Source organism: Centroberyx affinis, unplaced genomic scaffold (genome assembly GCF_046629955.1).
Source record: "Centroberyx affinis isolate AG114_WGS23_722 - 3 ecotype Tasmania unplaced genomic scaffold, CSIRO-AGI_Caff_v1 ptg004071l_1, whole genome shotgun sequence".
NCBI lineage: Eukaryota > Metazoa > Chordata > Actinopteri > Beryciformes > Berycidae > Centroberyx > Centroberyx affinis.
In genome coordinates this window covers 132,880-156,742 of record NW_027281860.1, presented here as the reverse complement: position 1 = coordinate 156,742, position 23,863 = coordinate 132,880, and the positions used below count along the sequence as shown (strand labels likewise).

Below are 23,863 nucleotides of genomic sequence, written 5' to 3'. Positions count from 1 at the left end.
ACTTGTCTTAGGCTCTAATTTCTGTCTTGCTGTTGTCACAAATATTTTTAGCTAATCTAATTTTCCCTGAGACTAAAACAAAATTGTGCAAAAGCCACAGGATTCCCCCTCCCTGTTCTCTCTTCGTAATGCGATGCTTACAGACACTGCTGAGTAGCATCATCACTGCAATCTGTCCAGTATATTGGGATTCATCTTAAATCAGACTTTACTTGCGTCTGTTCCAGTCTTGACCAGGACCTAATCCCCTTTTGGTCTCGGTCCTGACTCGGACCTCACCAGGCCTGGTCTCAGCTGAGGTGGTCTTGATAATCTACAGCCCCTTCATCATGACAACAATATGGTATTTATCCCCAACACAGCCTCTTACAAACGTGATTAGACTCCACTGCCCACTGGCTGCAGAATCACAAGGACTTGTGTGTACTAAAGATCAAGGTGAGCTTTGAAGTGCTGATGATCCTGACAGTCTGTGCCTTTCCAAATTTGTGCATTTTATACACTTTGTATTGGCCTTGTTTTGAATTCATGGTATAAATTCTGATCATGTTCTGTTATGAGTGATGAATGTATTATTGTTAGACTATCATAGGCCTCCAGTTACTCAGCCCTTATTATGCTCTCAAGGCTGAATACCAAGGATTTCTTTTCATTGCAGTGAGCAAGCGATTAATTCAGCTCAACAAATGACAAGCAAGCAAGTGCTGGTCATGCTAACTCTAACTCTGCAGGGATTATGTCTTCATTTACCATCAGTCATGCACTACATGGCCAAAAGTATGTGGACACCCCTTCTAATTAATGGATTTGGATTACAGTATATAAAATCAAGCGAACAGGCATGCAATCTCCATAGACAAACACTGGCAGTAGAATGAGCCGTACTAAAGAGCTCAGTGACTTTCAACATGGCACCGTCATAATAATAATAAACTTTATTTGTATAGCACCTTTCATACAAAAAAATGCAGCTCAAAGTGCTTTACCACTGTCAGTGGACCTGGACTGCTCTGATGAAGAGTAATGGGGAAGCCTGATGATGAGCCAGCAACAAAAGGTCACCGGAAAACCTGCGACAGAAGCAACTGCAGACTTCTGCTGAAAACAAGAAAGACTATTATGCAGAATGACAGGAGGAGGATAAATATATAAGCTTCCCTCGGATCTTTGGTTTGGTGAAAAGAGCGCAGGCGGGCTGTGTGTTTGCCTCGAGAAACCCAATCAGAGCTGATGAGCACGGGGGAAGGGGATGAAAGTTTAGTGATTTCAGGAGCCAATTTGATTCAGCATGAAAAGAAATGAGCACGGCATGTGGATGAGCAGAAACAAATGGAACACCAGTCGTTACTGTCTACAACAAGCTTGTGTTGTTTTGTATTAAAATCTCATGTGTACGTCGCTTTGGATAAAGGCGTCTGACAAATGGGAAATTGTAAATTGTAAACAAGCAAATGACAATTTCCACATGAAGATGGAAAACTTTCATGACTAAACATTCATGACTGAGACATTCATGATTTTTAAAGTAATAATTGACAACATTTTCATTTAAATAAATGTCTGTGTTGCTATCACCGATTGATATCACACAATTGTGATTCAGCCTATATCAAGTTCAAGCTTTTTGCTGTTCTAAACACCCGGTGTCTGGTAGGTCGTTCCTGGGAAAACGTTTCCGGTTTGTTTGGAATAAATAGAGGAAGAACTGGGTAGTTAGCATGAGCATAGCCGATCAGCCACCATGGCTGAACAGACAAAGAAAAGAAACTCAAACTTTATTAACAGAAAATCCAACGAAACAGACGTCACAGTGCTGGACACACTGTTTGATTGACAGGTGATCTCTGGGAAGAGTAGTGCAGAAACACCACAGCAATGAGCGCTTAGCAACAAAGACGGAGACAAAATTTAAAAAAATCGGGATCTCAGGATCTTTTCTCAGATTACCACTTCAAGGGTGGAATTAAAGGAACAGTTCACCGGAATGAGTTGATAATGAGGTCAATATTGTTTAGCTCAGAACACTTTTATGGTCATTTTTTTTTTGCCCTTTTTGGAATTCTAAAAAAACAGCCAGCACCAGACTTCACCACTGAAATAAAGGTGAGTAGATAATGAAAGAAAAAGTAATTTTTGGGTGAACTAATCCTTAAAATAGATTTTGCTGGAAAGGATCCCATGGGTCTAGCGTATATAACCCATGTTTTCCTTTCACTAGGATGTCTCCATTAATTGTCTGGAAATAATGCACTTAGGGAGAAATACTCAATTGCTGTAGGAAATGATTTGACTTGTATGCTTTCTTGCACTTGACGCCTGTCATCACTTTGCTTTCACTGGCGCAAATGGTTCAGAACATTTTCCTGCTATCCACAACAATATTATATTTGCATGCATATGTGATATATTATTGTAAATGGGCGGCCTTGATGAGGGCCTAGGCAACAGGAATGATGACAAACCAGAATGATCAGTCTTTACTGGTACATCGTCACAATTATTAATGTGCCAAAAAAAGAAAGAAAGAAAAGAAGTAAGAACCTTGCCACTTATCTAACCAATAACCTTTGGGAGCTCAGGTTATCTAAATGCTGCGACACAACCTTGCAGTGCAGCCATTGCCGTATCTATTTGTACAAAGGCTGCTGGCTAGCCGACGAGAGCAACATCTTTCAGGAGGAAGACGAAGGAGCAGCTTGCCCTTCAGAGAAGATAATCTGTTCTGCCACGCCATTCTTCCTCCTTTCCTCCGCCTTCTCTCCCTTGCTACAGCTTCATCCATCCACCCACTTACCTGCCTTTCTCTCCATCTAACAAGAGCACACTCACAAAACTTTCAATTTAATCCCTTCTTCAGCCAGACTATTGGTCTCTTAGCAACATGACTCATAGCCTTGGTCAAAGTGTTGCATGTCATTGCCAGATAGAGGATGCTGACATGCATTCCTACTGCATCCATACATCTAAGAGATGTTTGCCTGACTGAGAATTTGACCTAATGCGTTGGTTGTTGCCTCTGCCACAGTGAAAATCGCACTGTATCTCATGTGAGTTTATGCATATTATGAATTTTTCATGTCTAAATACCCTTAACCTTTTAAATCAATGAGTCAGATTTACATACATAAATTCAGATATATCAGTAAGTGTAGAAATTTGCTTAAAGAGTGAAACAGCACTAAATAAATCACATAGCTCACATTTTGAGCTGTAAACATGATTACATGGCTTCTAGTGAATAGCATTAATCCATTTAATTTCAAAAAATTTTGAATCAAGTCCTGCATCTGCTTCTAGGGGCAGAAAATTCTTGCACTGCTCTCTATAGGCTGAAAGTTTAAACTGTGTTGCACCTCTGGCCACACCGCCATCAGTGATTTCAAGGCAGGTATTTCACATTTGGCAGCCTGAAATGTTTTGTTAATTTAAATTTAATAAAATTGTTACGACCCCCAAGTAGAGATGGATGATCCGTTATCAAATATTTGCTCTCGCTTCCTTCTGCACTTTTTTGCATCTTTCAAAATTGTGCACTAGGCTGAGACTGGCTGAAAACAGTGTGTTTACGAACTCTTTAAAATACTTGGACTTTTTGACAGCTCTGTGAAATTGACTAAGGATATAGAATTTTTCTTTTTGTCTTTAAGTTTTTATGTTACTCAATGAGTGGTATCTTCACTGCAATCTCCCTTCTTTTGAAGGAGTTTCTGATGCATTAAAAAAGTCGCATGGAATACAGAAGACATTGTAGCTCATGGCATTCTTTTAAAGTATCAGTAAAAGGTCATCTTTTCCAGATGACTGATACAATCATTGAGAGCTAAGTTAGGACAGTTGCATTGTTTGTGCATCTAAACCTAACACTGATTTTGTGGGTTAGTGGTATGTTGTTGTCTGTCACTGCTGACAAAATATGAAGAATTAGTTGTTTAGGGCAGCTATCTGTCACGGTTCTGTCATGTCTTGCCTTTGTGTTTTCCTTGTTTCTGTGTTTCCTGTCTGCCTTGTGTCTCCGCCTCCTGGTCTATCTCTCTTCACCTGTTCCCTCCTCCTGCTCCCACACACCTGTACCTCATCACTAATCACCCATCCCCACAGTATATCTACCCCGGTTCACTATCCACTCTTTGTCAGTTCGTCTGTTTGCCTACCCGTTCTGTTTTGCTTCCTGTTTGTTACCTGCTCTGTTCCTGTTCCCGTGTCCCCTGCCTTGTCACCAGTTTTTGGACTTCTTGCTTTGTTGCCAGCCAGGTTGGGTTTTTGTCTTCCTTGTTTGCCAGCCTGTTGTGGTTTTTTGGTTTTTGGTTTTCCTGTGTTTGTACTTTGCTTTAGTTCTTTATTAAAGTCCCTGTTTTCGTTAATCCCTGCCTGCCTGTCTGCATTTGGGTCCTCACCACACCTAACCCTAACACTATCAAGTCATGACCTAGGACCTGTTCCTGGATCAGTTTGGGACCAGAGTGTTCAAAGGTCGTTCCACTGTGTTTTGGCACCACTGGGACTCCTGCGCTCTTGTCAGGTGGGTCCCCGCTTTTGCTGTCTTGGTTGAAAAGTAGCAAATGTCGGTGGTTACAATGAAGGACAACGGTCTGTACAATGAAGGACAGTGGTCTGGAGTTCTTGGTCTGGATAACTCTAGTTTCTTTCTGCTCCTTCTCTTCATCTGTCTGCACCTCGTCACCGATGTATGTTGTCTTGATTTGCTTTGACATCATTCAGCAGAGAGATTGGACATGCTTGCCTCCGACTCCGACTCCAACTTTAATTATATAGTTTCTTCGATTCCAGAGTTTGGAGTCGAGACTGCAACAGGAGTCCAGTCCAACTCCGTTTATTAGCAGATTCGATTCTCAGAATCGACGTGATGGAATTGAGAATTGATTCTTTTGTAGTCGACTCTCCATCCCTACTAGTCCGGTGTCTCCCTCCCATAAGCAGCCTGGCTGGGCTTTCATGGGTTGGTTCAGACAATCTCTATTAAACAGGAGTACAAGCTGTTGGTCAGGTTGCCTCAGGATAGCTTCATTTCGCATTTTGCCATTCCGACTTGAGGACAGTACAGGTTTGACATAGTATGTTTAAAGTCACACTTGTTTGTAAACTCCTGGAACTGTTGTGACATGAACTGCGGACCTTTGTAGCCTAGTGATGACTGCTTTGCTTGTGGTCTTGGTGAGGTTCAGTACACAGTAACTAACCACTTCAGGTATGTTTGACAACCAAGAGCATTCTCTCTTTGAACTCATATAAAACTGATGCCTGCTTTTGCCACAGAAGCTCCAGTAGTGGTGTGATGAACAGCTTGTGGTGTTTGCTGGGTTTGTGCATGTTGCAGCATGAACAGGCAAGTACTCTAACAGCGTGATGGATCTTGGACCACCAGATGCCCATGGTGCATGCTCTCCAGTATCTCAGCTCTCATGCTGAGCCAACTCTCTATCTGATCTCCTCTCCTGAGTATGTCTACTTATCTCCATGAAGGACTCTAAGGTTGGCTTTGCCACACCTGGTCTAGAGTTCACTCCTAACAAGCTGCAGAGTGTCATCACATCCTGTTCTGGATATGATCTTTTCCATGATGGTTTTATTAGGGGTCGGCAGCTGCCAGTCCCTATTGTTTTTGTATGTATTATTATTAGTCTCTCTTTGTTACTAAAACTGCCTTCCCATGCATGAAAGCTCACCAGACTTGGCACATAGCTCCAGTCCCATGTCAAACTACACTCACTAAAGTCTGGGGCAAATAGTCCAGATGGTGGCGCTACAGCAGCGGTCTAAAGTTTAAAAATTTAAAAAATCAACAATACAGGTGGTAGCTATACTAAATTAATGAAGTCCACATTAATGAAGTTTTTATTAAAAACTGTAAAACTAATTAAATCTAACTAGTCCCACATACTTTGCACAAATTACATGGAAATTACTACAGGACATCATTAGACCTGCCCAAATAAAACTGTTGTGGGGTTTTTCATTTAATAAAAAACTGAGCCCACAGCTCATGAAAACGTTTGACTGTAAATGGTACTGTACACAGCCATGGTCAATTGCTGCTTACTCGATGTCCAATCTTCATCTAAAAAAAATAGAATTTTTTTTTAATTATTTGAATTCTGCCCATATGGAATCCATTGTAGTCAATGGAAAATAGAGCATCTTTAAACATCAGTTTTTCGCTCATGGAACATTCCATACATACTAGACATCTCTATATTGTCTAGATAAAGTACGCAAATTCTCCAAATTTTATCTTGAAAATGGAATATTTGACACTAGTTTCAAAGCTGCCTGTGTATGGACAGATCTTATCATGCACCCTGCTGGTTGCCTCAGTCGTAGCGTGCCGCCTCCTCTCTCCAAAACATCAACAGATAGCTCAACAACTTCATGACTTGCCCTTGGTGTCAAAGGTTGTGAGTTTGAGTCCTGACTCCTGCGTGATGCTGAGAAAATGTGCTTTGTTTGCTGTAACTCTCTTTTTCCTCTTATGCGACATCTGCTGACCCCGTCCATGACTGCTTGCAGTCCTAGTTTCTTTTTGTTGTTGCTCAATAGCATTGACTTGAAAGTCTTCTGAGAGTGAAGTCAGAAGTCTGACTTTATTCTGAGAACTCAAGTTTTTCCCATGTGGCCCTAATCCTCTTCCGTAACTCTCATCTCCCCTGTGGAGCCTACAAATAGCTTTTTTGTTGATATTTGATATACCCTGTTTGGACTGCTTGTTAGCAGCAAGAGGCTAGCAACGGTCATATTGGGTAAGATGGCCAATGGGCCAAACTCCCCAAAAGTTTTTTAAATGCCGTAGCTGGTCTAATCCATCTTTCAACCGACAGCTGACTCAGGAGCCATGTCTGTGTGTCCAAGTACTGCAGGAATGTAAGAGACAAATTATATATAGGTCCAAAATCGCCAAATTTATAGTTTAAATTCATTGCTCCATCATACCTATTGGATATACAAAACAATAGAAGTTATTTTGATACTTTGAAGTTTTGAAATCTACTGTGGCAATTCCAAAATAATGGATTATATTTAGTGGGATTTCTCCCACTGATTTGGCCAGTGCTAAAGATTGCTTTTTTTATTTGCTTACAGAGAAGCTGTTGTTAATAAGACTGTGAGAATTAAGTAATCAGTGAGTACAGATGCTGAAAAAGAGCAAGTGTGCAAGTTCAAACTGTCGTTGCATAAATGAAAGGTTATAAAACATGGTACAAGCAGTTAATATAGACTTTATTTTGTAAGTACACAAAGATACAGAAAATCAGCTTTGAATCATCTTTTTTAAATCTGCTGTCGTTTCTGTGTGAAACTTGCAATTTGCACCTGAAACTTGCCACTAATTGAGAAACTGGACAAGATCCAAGATGTGGAAAGGAAATTACTGACAGCTGTTCTGAATTAAGCGGTGTTGCATTCTGTCTTTCTGCCTCCACCTAAGCTGGATTCTGCTCAGAGTTAAACGCTTTTCAATCACAGATCCCTTCCCTTTGTCTGAAGGTGGAACGCCCAAAATACCCAAATGAAAAATGGCTGTCAAATTATTCACCTAAAGTTTTTTGCATTAATGTTTATATTTTTCTTGTTTTCACATTGAGTTTTGATGTCTTGCACAATATGAGGTTATAAAACATGTACAATAATATGAATACGATATAATACAGTATAATATATAATTCACTAAAGCATCTGCTGCTGTCTCCATGCTGCTTATGATGCTCAAATGTTCCTCGCAGGTGCAAAGGGAGCAGAGGGATGTTAGGTGTTTCGTCCCCCTGATCACTAGAGAAACACAAGGGTTTACTTGTTGCTATGACAGGAATTCGTCTCCAGAGGGCTCACTTAAACGAAGAGAAGAAGTGAAATGGATGCCCTAAATTGCCACCAATTCCAGTCCATGAGGTTTAACTGGGAAGGATTGTTTCTTTCCTCATGTGTCTGTCTCTCCCCACATACACTCCATGTTATATTCAGATATTATTTGGGAGCCTTGCATATCAATCCTGCACATTTCCCTCCAAATCGTACCTGGGGAGACATAGAATAAACACACAGAACAGAAAGCAACACATAGAATAAACCAATTTTCACCGCAATGTTCTCATTTTTCTACAGCCATTATACTATGCTGTAAAAAATTATTTGAGAACGATACTGTATATTGAGGTAAATATTCTACATTCTAAATAATATAGGCCATCTCAAAGTTTGGTGGTTCCCAAGAAGAAAATAAATTATAGAGATTAGAAAAAACTTGGTAACAATGGTATAATCCATCTGTTTATTTGCTCTTCTTTCCTTTTATCTGTGATTCTTATTCACAGTCTTTCAATGTTTAATAGTTTTAGGGTTTGAGGTTAAATGCAGCTCAGTGTTGTGCAGACACTCTCGGGTCCTGCAGCAAAACCTAAAAAAAAGGGTAAAAAAAAAGTTATTTACCCCCAAAATATTCATTGGGGAGAAGAAAAAGCAGTTTTTGGTGACATATGAGGGAAGGATTATGAATTTCTTCCATAACTATGACAACTTCTTAAAGATTAAAGTGTAGCTCCAGCCATATAAGAATGAAGCTCCTCCGGCCATGTGTGAAGTGAATCCTGAAATGAGTCAGATGAAGCGCTCACCAGTCACTGCTGATATTTTGTCTTTTCCATGCTCTGAAATGGCAGGAATCCAGCACAGGCCTCCACAGGCCCTCAGATGCTCTGGGCTGGCTTTGTCCTCACAGGCCACTTCTGTCATTTTTGAAAGAGCCCATTTATGGAGCGCCTTATGTTGAAAAAAAAAATGTAGTTCTCCACCAAATTAAAGCATAAAAGTCATAAGACTGATCACTTGATTGCCCTGTGCTTTTCCTTTTAGATCTTTTGGGTATCACAAGGGCCCCAAAGCAAATATAGAGTTACTGACGAAGGTTAGATGGCCAATATCGACTTTAAAGCAATGTTCCACTTAACATGGGGGTTATTTTGACTTGACTGCCATGAAAACCAGAATATAAACTACTCACCAAGATCGGATGCAGCTGGACGAGTTTGTAGCGTTCAGATTTTTACTTCCTATTCATTTCAATGAGGGCTGAACTTACATTTAACACGTTTGTGAACAGATTCAACAACAGATCCTGCTTTTAAGAATTTAAGAATAACAATGCAGTCCTGGGTCTGTCATCGTTTTGCATTTCTATCCTTGCTTTACACTAAAATCAGTATTTAAAAATAAAACTAGATCTCCCAAAGGTCTCCCAAACTGTTGCCCATTTATCATAAGGGCCAACAACTTGTGTGTTGTGTGATGCCTTTCTGCACACTGCTGTTGTACAGAGCTGTGATTTGAGCATTTATGGCCTTTCTGTTCGCTTGAACCAGCCTGCCCGTTCTCCTCTGACCTCTGACCTCTCTCGTTAACGAGCTGTTTTCACTCACTGGATGTTTTTGGTTTATTTCACCGTTCTCTGTGAACTCTACAGACTGTTGAGCGTGAAACCCCCAGGAGGGCAGCTGCTTCTGAGATGCTGGAACCAACAGTCAGACCAGGGTCAAAGTCTCTTAGATCACACATCTTGCTCATTCTAATGTTTGGTTGAACAAAAAACCAAACCACCTCACCATGTCTGCATGCTTTATATATATAGAGTGGCCGTGAGTGTATAAAGCACTTGCCTCTAACCCGGGAAAAAATACCGGTCAAGATGCATTTTAATCCTCCTCGGAGAATTATGCTCTATAGATAAGTACTGCCTACTTATCTATAGAAAAAAGCATAATTCTTGCACATAAGCATACACACACACACACACACACACACACACACACACACACACACACACACACACACATGAGAGCTTTAGATGTGTAAATCAGACGCACATCATTTCTGATTGTGATCCTTCACTTTTCCAGAGGATAATTGCGCAGCTCATTTAGTGGTGGAGGCTGAGATCAATGGGACAAATAACCTGTTCTTCCTCCCTGCTTTCACAAGGGAGTCCTTGAGTGGGCCTTCAGACTAATCCCTGGGTCCAATTATGATGTTACGTATGCACTCCGAAGGTCAGCACATCTGATTAACATACAGAAAGACGGTCGTCTCCGCGGGTTTTGATGTCATTTACCCGTCCCCACAGCGTCCCGTGAATATTTCAGACGAGGTTCACAAGCACCGGGTGCACACGGTGTTGACAGACCAGCCAGGTGATGAATGGTACTGCCATCTTTACGCATCTGCACCATTAAACCTCCAGTTGATACATCTGCTTTCATCTGCATGTCATTTTCACTGCCTTCCCCTAGATACACCTCTAGATACAGTCTAACAGATAAAGGGGCTCATTATCGGCCAAACTCAGGAACGATGTGGCCAGCTTTATAGTATTTCTCATGAGCCATAATGAATCACAGATCCTACTGTAATTGTTAAATGAAACCTGTAATCTCTGCAGGATCCAACAGACCTACGTCACACAGGAATAACACTAGAATATGAGCCGTCTGACAGGCTTCCTTATAGCATGTTTACAGCAGTGAGTCATATCCAACGAGCCCAGAGTGAGTCGTCCCTCTGGGCCTTTTAGAGCTGAGAACAGATGGTGAATGCAGTGTGGGCATAAGTCATATTCATTAATTATCTTAATGGTGATGAGGCTGTGATTGGTTTTATGGGTAGAATAGATAGACTATTGGTTCAGTCCTAACATAAATTTGCTTTCACTGTGACTCAAAGGTGCTACATGTAGCATTTTATTCTTTTCTTTTTTTTTTTTAAACATTTGTATGATTACTTACAAGACCATTGAGAGATTGGCAGCCTCTTCCGGCCTCTACACTGCATTTTATTGCTGTGCACTGTATTTGTGTGCTACTGGGCCAGATTTAGCAGGAAATCTGCTGTATTGCTTTGCAGCACAAAGAAATATTGCTTTACAGCACATGAAAAAAGAAGAGTGTGCTGTTCTCCCAGCACAAATGGAGTGAAAGCTTTCAGAGTTAAGCAATGGGGTTTATGAAAAATGTGGTCTTGATTTTGAGAAACATGAACACAAACAATACCACTGGCATGAGATAGAGGCTACCAATCATCTTGACCATGGTCTTACAAATAATTTGCCTTAATTGGATCAGCTGCGTAAGAGTAGAGCTGGAACAAAAACTTGCAGGACACGGGGGAACATGAGGACTGAGTTGGAAAACACTGATGTAAACCATCAAGATCACAAATGCAAAACCTGTAACGTTAACGATGCTAAACAAAAAATGTTCTTACTCTTCAGAAGATGTCAACCGTAAGCACAGTTGACAATGTTGCGAGGGAACTGGCAAATTGTTGCAGGATTTTGAGGGTTGTCAATTTTTTGCCGTCGCTGGAGCGGCCTATCCCAGTCTGCAAAAACCGGGAGAGTCACAATAAATTCAGATTCCATCAAATCAGTCTTTGGTAAGTCCAGTAATTGGTTTGACCTTCACATCCAGAAGGTTTGGATGAGTGGGACTGATGGCACATGTGGTTGACCGTTGCCTTCACTAAATCGCACTAAATCGACAGTTCCCTTAGGACAGTATCCAAAGTACTGAAGAAAAGTATTTTTTACGATCTGTCGTTTGCTTGGAACTGTGTCTGAGTCACCGGGAACGCATTTATACCACCGAGGCTCAAATTCACCAGCACATCGCAGCTTCTCAGAGCAGTTGCTAGCACTGTGTGTAAGTTGTGCACCGCTGTATTTCAGAACTTCACACCACTGTTAGGCCCCTTAGGTCCACCGACAAAGGTCTGCTAGAAATCTGGGGATAGGGCCTTTTCCATAGCAGCACCTAAACTGTGGAGTAGTCTCCCTGAAAACATAAGATTATGTACTCACTAGCTTTTTGTTTTGGATGATCAGGTGTCTGTAGATGTACGTATACTCATGACTGTGTGTGTGTGTGTGTGTGTGTGTGGGTGGGTGTGGGTGTGTCCATATGTCTACTTATTTTATTTTTCTGCTCTAATGTGTTTTGTGTCTCTTCTTGCATTTTTCTTGTCTTGTTTTATTCCTCGCATTTTTATTCTTGTCTTTTATAACCACTTTCTGTAAAGCACTTTGGTGTATATTTGTTTTGTTTTTTAAAGCGCTATATAAATATACTTGAACTTGAACTTGCACTTGAACCAGCGTACTGGTCCGTCTCTACAGAATAAAGTAGTTTGTTTGGAGGATGGAGCAGTGCCAGGAGTTGGACCGTGTCAGTGATAAACTGAAACTCTGTAACTGCTGCGGATCTGTGCCATATGTGCTTTCCATTTCGGTTAAAACGACAGACACTGTGGTAAAGCGACCTGTCCACCTTTGAACTAGAAGGTGTTTTAATTTCTCCTCAGTGTACTGGACAGCTATGGTTTCCGGAATAAATTATGTAGGGTGTTGCACACACTGACAAAGTCTTCAATCACATGCTCGTGTACTGTTGTGCCTATAGTCATTTCTGTCTATAATTTAAACCAGCAAAAGCAAAAATGTTGGATCCACTGTGTGCATCAATTCTTGAAAGATAGGACTTCATGGACCTTTTGAGTGTCTCGTGTCACCATAATTAAAATGCATACTTACCATTGTTTACAAATAATACAAACTTCTGTAAACTTTTCATAGTTCCAAAACTCAGGCTTAGCTACTGCTTTAACAGCTGTTTAACCGCTCTTTCCATCAATCTGAGAATAAGCAAATGTCTTGATTCCCATGTTTAGTTATTTATTTATTTTATAGCTGTAAAACCCTGTTGTTTATACTTGGATGATACAGAGGCAACATTTATCTAGCAGTTATGAGTATGATCGATCCATGAGGGTCATAGGTCACAGAGAGAGGATACATAGTAAGACCTGCAAGCAGATGTTTTGCTGTAGCCCATCAGAAGATTAGGATTAAACATGGTGGTGTGAATAAAGAACTGGCCGGTTGATGATGGACCTTAAAGGCTGATAGTTTGCCCAAATTGAATACTGATTTGCGAAAGAAAACACATGATCAATGATTACTAGACCCTGTCTGTAAATAATCAGATATTATGAAGAGATTCAAATATTACGAAATTAGTCGTTATGGATTGTTTTCACCTATACTGAAGATAATAAACAGAGACAAGAAAGTCAGCAGTTTCACTGAAACATATTCTTTAATTTTCCTCATATTGTAACTAAATGTATTCAATGACAGATTGGTCCTTAGGGCACAAAACACTTAAACTGCGGCAGCACAATGAAGAAAAAATTCACCAGGCAATATACAAATTCTACAGCTCATATTGTCATCTGCATCCAGCAGAATTATGTAGTACGTCTTCCCTTGATGATTTGCCTTGATCCCAAACAACGTGGTGAGAAGAGATGCAAAACACGACAGTCTTTACAGGATAATAGCTGCTTTAGTCATTCTGACAGATGGTTCTTTGAACTGAGAGTAGTAGTCTATGTCCCGGGGGCAACTGTGATATGTCCCAACTTAAATCAACACCAACACTTTGTTTGAAGCTAAGGATGTTTTTGCAAACAACAAGACTCAAGATTCCCATTCATTTAGCATTAGCAGTGGCTAAAATGTACTGATATTTGCATGGCAACTTCCAGAAAGCCAAATCATGCATTGTGATTGCACTAAGGGCATATACCACAGATCAAACGGCCACTATCACATGGGAAAAAAACACATTATTCTACACACATGGTCCTTTGGAATGTGTTGAATATGCAACAAAATTAGCTAATTTAGAATGGCAGTAGATAGGATATACATTTCTGTAATGTGCTTTGACTGAGCCATTTAATACAAAACCAGAAGTACCTCTAGACGAGAGAGAGAACCACTAGCGGTTGTTAGGATAGTGTGTAGGCCTCGTTGTGTTCATGCTCTTGAGCTACTGACAGTGTTTGCACAGGGTTTCCATAGTTGCTCCTGCCAAAAAAAATGTGAATAATAGGCTATCAGAGTTAACGGAGTCCTGTTTGCCTCTTTGTGTGTCCATATTGTACGTGGGTGTGAGCCGGTGGGCAGAGAGTCACACCGATTCACACAGATATCACCAGCAGACCCATCAAATGACTATCGCCTCTCCATGTACAGTAAGCACAGGTGGATCACTGAGGGGATGGAGGAATCACACATGAAACACCAATATTTATAGCCTAACACACATGCACAAACACTAGTAAACAGCTTAGTCATAGAGAGAGGCAAACACACCACTTCCCAGGACTACTTACCCTAAACGCATCTCTGTTCTCGTCAAACTGCAAGCCCCGGGGGCACGGCAAATAAAGTATCAGCGAGGCAAATCCCTTTTTAATGTGCCTTTAATGATGTTTTTATACCTCGCAATGGATCTTTGTGAAAGGGTGTGCGTGGGTGTTGCGGGCGAGAGACCAGCCTAGAAGAGGAACAGCACAGTATTATCGAGGAGAAGATAGCATTGTTTCACTGTATTTACCGCCATCTAAATATAGTATGGCTTGTATCAGAGTGTGTGGTGCAAGGGAACTCGTGAATGAATAGTGGGAAGGTGACTATGTGATGAATGGTGGGGACGGTCATTTACAATAGGGTCATTTTCACCTGCTGATGTATTTCAGACCAGGTGCACCTCTGTTTTTATGGTTTAGTACATGGGTTGATAACACTTTTTGACACAGAGGGCCAAAGATCAAAATGTAGCATGGGTGGTGGGTCTTGGGCCCAAAAATCTGACTGGAAATTATTTTGATTCATTTGGAAAAATAACATGTAGAAATTCACTTTCTACATCTTATGTCATCATTAAGTTATCTCAAAACAACTCCTCAAATATAATTAATTGCATACAAATATACAAAAATAGACTGAAATAAACCAAATATATATATGTACATTTCCCCTTCTCTTGATCAACATCAAATAGAATTTGTTTTCCCTTCTCTTGATCAACAAATAGAATTTTGTGGAGAATTTTGTTAATTTGGGCAGCCTATGGCCTAGAGTGTAGTTTATGGTACAAGCTTATTTAAGCTGATGGTTACAAACTATATCACTTTTTCTTACATTCAGTGCACCACTTGGAGATGTGATCCATTTCTTGCCTTCAATACATAAAGATAGATATCAGATATACATAGCTTGGCAATCCTCTCAAAATTAAGGTCATAGCCATTTCATCTAGTCTCCCAGCTAATGTGTAGATGGTTGTCTTGAATGCTGATTCACGCTTCAGTACAGTCAAATTTGAACAACTGATTGTCACATTATGAAGTACAAAGATCAACCAGATACATATGATAAAAGTACAGAAAGGCACAAACTTATACAAACAGCAATGCATCTTTACACATTATAAACATAGTCACGCATACTGTTGTTTCAACTTCAGCAACTCCTTCAAACTCCGTTTTAAATTTGTACAATAACTGCAGTATTATGTTCATTAATGACTTGATGTTGCTTTTAGTCCATTGATCAAAATTTCCGGTCTGGGTGACTTTTTTTTTTATGGGTTCTTTGATTCATTACACATGAATAGCTCTAAGGAGTTGATTGGAGGCAGTCCATCCTGTGTTATAATACTGAGTTCACTTCAAGTAACATCAACTTACAATCAGTATTTTACATTATAAGTAACTTATCGCCAATGAGGTGCTCTGCTCCATAGGTTCCTCTGGCAGGGTTTTGATACTCCCATTTTTGGCTCCATTGACAAGCGATGGTACAGCCAGTGTGGGCCCATTGCCTGGGTCTTTCCCATTGGCGTCCCCGACATTGGCTTTCTTTTCTGGGGAGGACAACTCTGTTGCCCCTGGAGCTGCTCCTTTCTCTAAGAAGGGGGTCTGGGAGCTCTGCGGCTGCAAGCTGCAATTGCCATTCTGGGAAATTCTGTAGATCTCGGTCATTTCTGAGACATCTTCGTCGTCCTCCTCCTCTTCATCCCGGATTGTCCTTCGCAGGCTCTCCCTGGGCATTAGTACCCTCCTCCGCTCCGCCTGCTGCTGGCGCTCCATGGGCTCATGGTTCTCCACCTTCCTGGAGGAGCGGCAGAGGGCTTTACGGAAACCCCTCTTGAAGTTGTCTGACAAGAAGCCATAGACGATGGGGTTGGCACAGCTGTTAGCATAGCCAAGCACTACACCAAAGTAGTAAATGCCCTGGTACTCTGAGGGCAGGGATACCAGCAGGTTGATGATGTTGAGGGCGTAGAAGGGCAGCCAGCAGAAGACAAACACAGCCACCACAATCACCACCATGCGCGTCACTTTCCGCTCCGACTTCCTGCGCTTGGTCGAGGTGGCGTGGACCTTTTTTCCCGAGCTACGAATCTTGAAGACAATGAGCAGGTAGCAGAGGCAGATGATGAGGAGCGGACAGAAGAATCCCACTGTGGAGGTGTAGATGATGAAGGCCGCCCGCCAGATGTTCGCCGGCTGTGGCCAGGCAATGTTGCAGGTGCCGCCCGTCTTCTGGATGTTGGCGAAGATGACCACGGGCAGGACGACTAGGAACGACAGCGCCCACACTGTGCCGTTCACTACTTTGGCCAACTGAGGGCGCCGCCACTTGGAGGAGCGAATGGGATGGACCACAGCCAGGTAGCGGTCAATGCTCATCACCGTCAGGCAGAAGATGCTGGTGAACTGGTTGATAGAGTCAACAGTCATGACCAGACGGCACATGAAGGAGCCAAAGGGCCAAGACTGGAGCGTGTTCTGGATGGCCAGGAAGGGCAGGCCGAGCATGAACAGTTCATCAGCTATGGCCAGGTTCAGGATGTAGATGTTGGTCACAGACTCTGTCTTAGAGTAGTGCAGCACAATGTGAATGACTAAAGTGTTGCCGCCCAGGCCGATGATACAGACAATTATGTAGATGAGTGGGATGAGCACCCCCGCTACGCTGAGACCTGAGGGGTCCTCTGGGCTCGTGCCGTTGGTGGCGTTGGTGGAGTTCAACAGCGTCTCATTGAAGAAGGTGTTGTTGAACATGAGCAGACACAGCGGAAGGCCAGAGGAGGGGCTGGCAAAGCTGCTGCTCTCCCACATCTCATCCGTCATCTCCAAGTCGGGAACCGAGAAGTCGCCCATGGATGCGCTCTTTCTGTGTATCTCTTTGTCTTTCTGTCGTCTCAGCTCCCGCCCATCTGTCCTGTGGGGGAAAAAATTAATTAGTTATCGAACTGAATTGTTAATTGATATGTTTCCATGTAACTCCATTGCATGAGAGGCAAGGAGAAATGAAAAGCGAGGCGCAGAGGAAAAGTAAGAAACATCATTATTTTTCAAGGACATGAGAAAATGTCGAGATTCACTTGTGGTGTACTAGAGAAAAATGGTCAAAGGCTTGAAAGATGTAAGCGTGCTTTAGTGCTGTTTGACTCCGAAAGAATCTTGATAAAAAAAATGTTTTTCTTTATCGAAAAAAAGCACACTTGTGCATATCAGCTCTTTTTTTTTTTTTTCCAGAGGGCATCTTTTGCTCCCGTGATCTTATTTTTAGGGGCATTTTGTCCTTTTGGGGGCCAATTTTATTGTGCTATGAAATAATTTGAAAACAATTTGAAACATTAAAATTTGTTTTGTAGTAAATCATACCATCACATAAGCAGAGTGATAATCAGATATATTGCTTCAGACTGTGTGTACGGTTGTTTTCTGATCAAAACCTGCTAAATTTTTCTTGCCTAGAACACATTCATAGGCTCCAACAAATCACCTACAGTGGCCCATAGGAGACTGAAACTATGGCAACTCAATGAAAACTATGAACAGGGTGAAGTTTGCTCGCTCATTTCTAATTTCACAGGCACTTCATGAATCTAAAAGGCCATTTTTGCCCCGAGCCCCTGTTAATTTTTGCCCCTGGTGTGAGCGTGAGCACATTTAGAGCAAAAAAGAGAGTAAGGTAAAACAAAACAAAACAAAACATAATGCTGAGGGCAAGAGTGGCACAGACAAAGGACAAGGAAATAGAAGGATAAGCATAAAATGTTAAAAAAAAAAAAGATAACCAGATGGGTTCGAAGGGAATATGGGATCATGAGTCAGACAGGAAACAATTAAACCAGGATGAAGATGGATGTTTGGGGGCAGATTGATTTGGCCATGCAGCTTTATTTGGCCCTATTGATACCTCAGACAAATTAAACAGAGTGTGTTCCCACACATGGGGGCTGCTGAGGCTAATAATTGACATTTCATTAGCAACCGAGCACTCTGGGTAACGCATGGTGAACCGGGAGCACAAAGTGTGCCTCGATATGGGCTGAGTGTGCGTATGAGAGCAGGCTTTAGGAAGCTCAAAGGCTTTGGAGGTGAGACTCCATATGTGGCTGTGGAGTCTCACGCTTGGTAAACATCCACTGGTGCTGACGTCCCTGGGACTGACTACTGGAACAAAGTAACAGCTGGCACTCTCCACCTCCAATTCACACACAGTAGCTTTCATTTGGAAATGAAAAAAAAAAAGAAGAAAGAAAAGAATGAGCCTTTATTCTGGTTATTTTTTAACAAGTTGATGTGAGCGTTATAGCTTTTTAGGCATCGCTAGTTGCAAAAACAAGCGAGGCTTTCATTTTGAGGCTTTAATCGACAGAAGTATGCAGCTGATAGACGGCGGATCCGTCTCGATGGGAGCCACGTCAGTCTCTTTCTGGACTGTTCTGGACTGGTAAGATCTGGATGGAATTGGTATTGGATTATTGCATATCTAGATTGTATGTTGTCCCATGTAGACTACTGTCATTACATGTTTTTTTTGTTGTCCCCATATACTTTTACATCTATGTTTTATGTTTTTGTTTTTCTCTTTTATGTATCTATGTTCTATGTCCTGGTTAAATAAAAACTAAAAAAATAATAAAAAAAATATCTGTTGGAATTAATAGTTTAATTGGTTGGGAGATTCTAGCTGAAGGTATCTGAAGGTTTGAAACATCCTTCCCTCCATGATTTTACTTTTACAGTGCAGAAAATGTTCCCATGGCGATAAGTAGAAATGGATGTTGAGAAATATCCATAAAAAATATAGTAACACTTTATTTGAAGTGTATTATAAGGCATAACAAGCAGAATATAGCCCATTAGAAGTATATATAAACTTTTCAATCATCAGAAAATTCAATTTAATAGTTGCCCCATTCAGTATTCAATCTCCTATATCATGATAAAAAATATATTTGTCTATTTCCTCCCCTGAAATGAGATTTTGTTCATCGCGTCTGAAATGTTGCTATCAGAAAATCAACAGTGAGAATAAGCCCAGATGTGCCTGCCTGAGCTTATTGATAGGGTTCATCAAACAACTCGACTGAAAGGTTATTGTCACCTCAATGGAAGCAGCTGTAGAGTCTATGAATAGCATTCGCTCTCTCTGGGAGTTCAATTTGAAAGAAATCCGCATCGGAAAAAAAAAAGAAACACCTACGTCTGAAAAAGCATTAACAACAAAACAGAAAAAATGATGAGGCGAGATTTATGTCTTTTTATGAGACATCTGAGATCTGAGTAATTTCTTCATGTCTTGGTTTCAGCACACAGCCCCATTACTCATTTTTCAATATCTTCAATTTCTTGTGATTATGGACATTTCAGACATTAAATTTACCAATACCAAGTGCCACAGAAACCCGGGAGAAAGGAAACCAAGAGATCAGTGCTATAAATCAAACGGAACCAAATAAACGGCACACATGACAGAACAACAAGCGCAGATTTTTCTTCTTCTTCTTCTTCCAGGAAAGTGCTTCTCCATTAAAGACAATGAGGAAAAAATATTTTACATACTCTTCTAGTCCTTGCTGATGAACAAGGGGTAGAATAATATACCATATCAACAACAGTTCAGCCTGAGCTTGGTACTAGGACTGTAAGTATGTGGCTGTAACTGGTTAGACTGATATATTGGTTTGTTGATATATCGGGCCGATATTGGCCTTTTATTAAATTAATAAAAATCAGATATCAGCTAGTCAGTGTCATGCATTACATATATTATGGAGCTTCCTTCCTGCCCACAACTACATAAAAACAGACTGTAAAAGACCTGCAACAACATTTTATTTTCAATGCACATTTCATTTATTAATCTAATTGTTCTATTGTTAATTGTTTTTTGTAAATTCATTCTTCATTTAATGGCAGTAATGCATCCCAGATTTTCCCCTTTCATTGAACAGGTGGGGTGGGTCACCCTGCCTTAAAGGACTATTTTTTGGGAGTTTGGCCAATTGGTCAACTTCGGTAAAAACAACGCACACCCAATGAGGTGCAGACATTAGGCTTTTGCAATACTTATAAAGAAAATGCTTCTCTTTTCTTTTAGTTTTGTGCTTTATTTATCCCACCAAAGGTTTTCGGCTACATGACCTTTGAATTTTCTTTACAGTTGGTTACTTTACCCAATATGTCACAAGAGGATTGATCATTAAAATCATCTGTGTCTCCTAGTTAGCTCTGTCTGGTGCACATGCTAACACTTAGCATACAGTATGTTAAGTAATTGTAGGCAACTATAGCATTATCCAAAATATCAAGATAAACATTTTTATCTTGGTTTCTATTCTATATCCTGTAGATTCATAACCTCTAAAAACAAAACATCATCACTAGTGAAGTCCATTATGAATCAACAGCACAAAAATGTTCCTAACTTCCTGTGTAAACCTGTGTAAAAGTCTCGCAGTGAGAGAGATCTTCAGCCATTGAAAATGCATTATTTTTGCATTCTGTTAAGTCTGTTTTACCAATCTCCTAAAACAGCCTGGCAGGTTTATACATGTGCCATAGTAAAATTAACTAACCATCCAGTCTTAGAGCTGCTATTTTCTCAGTTACAGGATAATGCTAATCGCCAGTGATTGCTTAACATACAGTATGCTAAAGACTTAGCATGTGCAGCGGACAGAGCTAACTACTGGAGAAGCAGAGATGATTTCGGTGTCAATCCTCTCATCAGATATTGGGTAAGGAGACCATTGGGCCAAACTACCAAAAAGTCGGTGTAGTCATTTAAAGAGCTGCTAGGTCTAAAAGAATGTCATTAGTATGGGTAGTTTTAGTGTCCCATGATGGTCTAAATGCTGTACGAAACCAAACCCCTTAATTTTATTCCTGAAATGTCCTTAATTTCTCATTAGATAAACATTAATTATCCATTAAAAATAACAGCCCTAAAAAGGTAAGGGATTTTAAGGGATTTATTCATGGGTTGATTCGTGGAGACACTAGCAATTTAGGGGTTTTTAATGCCTTTTGTGCAGGTTTACAGGTTATTAATGAGTTAATAATGGAAAGTTCCTGTCTCCCTGAATTTTATATTAAATTAGATAGTAAGGAGTCAAAAATGAAGGGGTGTTTAAAGTGGTTTGGGTGGGGTCTCCTCCATTACATTAACAACTCCCTTAATTAATTTGGGATAAAGGGGATTTTGCATGAATTAAGGGGGGAATTAATGTAAATGTACAGTTATTTTAAGAGATTACATGGTTTGTAGAGTTCAGAGGACTTTCCATCCTGCCAAGAATAAAAAAAATCTGGGAGAAAAACTGAATCCTTTTAATTTTCGGAATGAAAATGGTAAAATAAAAAAATACTGCACAACGGCAAAAAATATGGGCTATCAACAGCTTCAAAAATATCGGCATCAACTTTGAAAAGCCCATATCGGTCGACCCCTAGCTGTAACATTAGCTTTATATATAGCTTTATATATAGCTTTATAATCCGTGTTTCTCCAAACTGCAATGTTTCCCAGAAATCTGATTTATCAAGCTGTGAGTCTGCACCTCTGATCCTGAACCCCCTGAAGGCTGTTTCGTATCTCCACAATATTCGTCATATCTACCTCTACCTCATTAATCTTCCCCTCCGTACTGAGCAGCCTGAGACCTGTTAGGTCTTTCAAGCCTCGCTCTCCCTGAGAGGAAATCTATTCAATTTGCAAATTGGGGTTCTGAACTGCTGACGGTGTCACATGGGAGCGAGACATCCTGCAATCAAAATGTCTCTTCATCCGTCTTCTCTTCTTCAAATGACACGAGGAGAGGGACCGTTTCTGCAGACAACAATCTGTTTAGTGTATGTAATGTTTAAAGCTGATCACACAGGGAGAAATTGGAGAGGATGAAGCCATGATGCCTAACGGCCACTTCAAGTCTGCATACTTACAATCAGTCTGATCAATGCCTCTCTACCGCAGCGTAATGGAGGGCAGCAACATGCCGCACTTACGTACACAAGCATCTGCTCTGATTGCAGTCTTTGCACTAACAGAGGTTGTGATTGGCAGCGGCTGGTCTAATTCTTGGCCATTCTCGCTAATGGCAGAATACTTTGTATCAACAACATCAAAAAAAAAAAAACTAGGCCACCCGTGCTAAAAATTACTTATACTCTATCTTTGAACCTTTTGATGCCAGTCTGATGCTTTTTGATTGGTCGATAGGCCAGGCTGTATTGAGGACTAGTCTCTTGTGCTCATCCAGACAAGACGCATTGAGAGCCCAGTCTGTAATCTCAGTGTGATCATGCTCCCCCCTCTTGTCCCACTTTGTTTTACGCATTGATTTATTGGACTTTGCCCCTTTTCTTGCTTTTGAAACAAGGACTGACAGAATCTGACAGACAAACATGACCTTTGCACGTATATTTTGAGGCTGTAAGTGGTTTCCTCACATCTGCAATGTCTGCAAATATCAAAGTAATGCAGGTCTGAGTCATGATGGGCTAAGAAAGTCTTAACAAGCTTATTTTCCATCTGCCAGTCAAACTCATCAATAATGCATCATATGAAGGGTTTCATTCCAAACCTACCTACCTATCATTTTGCTAAAAACATGTATGTTACCTGATATACTATTTTTAAAAACATTACAGATTACTTATTCTTAGAAAATGATACTATTTTGCACCCAAGGGTCTTGAGATATAGCGACCGGCTTCAATAATGTCCCATACTGTGTTTTATTTTCAAGACAGCATCATTTTGTCAGAGTAGGTGACTTTTTTTTTCAGATATCTCATTTTGGAATGAAACCCTTCATAACATCCATCTTATCTTTCATCAAATCTAGAAATCAAACAATATATGAGGCTGCAGCGTTTAGACCTGCTTTCATCTTTGGTAGAACAAACCCGCAGCTATCAGCTGCTGAAGGTGAAAGAGTCTTATCTGAAACCTGAGGGTGTGACGGTTTTCTGGAAGTGGCCGACAAACAAATAAGCACTGCTAAGACTGAAGGACATGTTTTTCCACTGTGAAGTCTGATCTTCCTGGAATAATTATTCAGTTATCGCCATAAGCCTTTACACTGTAAACAAACCATTTTGAAATACATTTCGTATCTCACATTGAAACACGAATTGATTTATGCAGCTTTTGTAATGATCTGTATTCTCGCCTACTACAGTGTTGTCTTCAAACAGTATGTACAGTACAGTATGTAACATACTATATATGGGTAATATTGTTTTTTGTATTAGGAGCATTGGTCATTGAATTGTCTGTAAAAGTTTGAAATCACCTTGAGTTGTTATCAAAACTTCAGAACTATCAGAACTTCTGATTTATTTAATTTTATACCTGCATATATTACCTGTCATTTGGTGGTTATATCTATTATACCAAGTATTTGTAGAAAACATGTTTCTGTGAGCTGAATCTGTAAAATCTGAGGTGCAGAGACACCAGGGGGAGGACTCTTATCTTGAATTTACAGCCTCAATCTTCTGTTGGAGCCGATCGAATCTTACCCTTGAAGCAGAGAGCAATCTCTCCTAGCTTCATAAATATTGGTTTTTACCCTGTCTTCACTTACTTGAATGAAAACGGATGGGCAGAATGTAAATGAAATGTAAATGAGCAAGTAAAGTAATGAAA

The 23,863-nt window shown here is 40.5% G+C and overlaps 1 protein-coding gene across 1 annotated transcript; it reads right to left on the bottom strand.

Annotated features, from left to right (window-relative positions):
* Window positions 1–15,609: 15,609 nt before the first annotated feature.
* sstr3 (somatostatin receptor 3) lies at window positions 15,610–17,073 on the bottom strand. Its single transcript, XM_071542368.1, has one exon. It carries the CDS (start codon window positions 17,071–17,073, stop codon window positions 15,610–15,612), a length of 1,464 nt encoding a protein of 487 aa, XP_071398469.1.
* Between the last annotated feature and the right edge of the window lie 6,790 nt (window positions 17,074–23,863).

Excerpts from the sequence above, each read along its gene's own strand:
- sstr3 (XM_071542368.1), bottom strand. The coding sequence starts at position 17,073 with ATGGGCGACTTCTCGGTTCCCGACTTGGAGATGACGGATGAGATGTGG.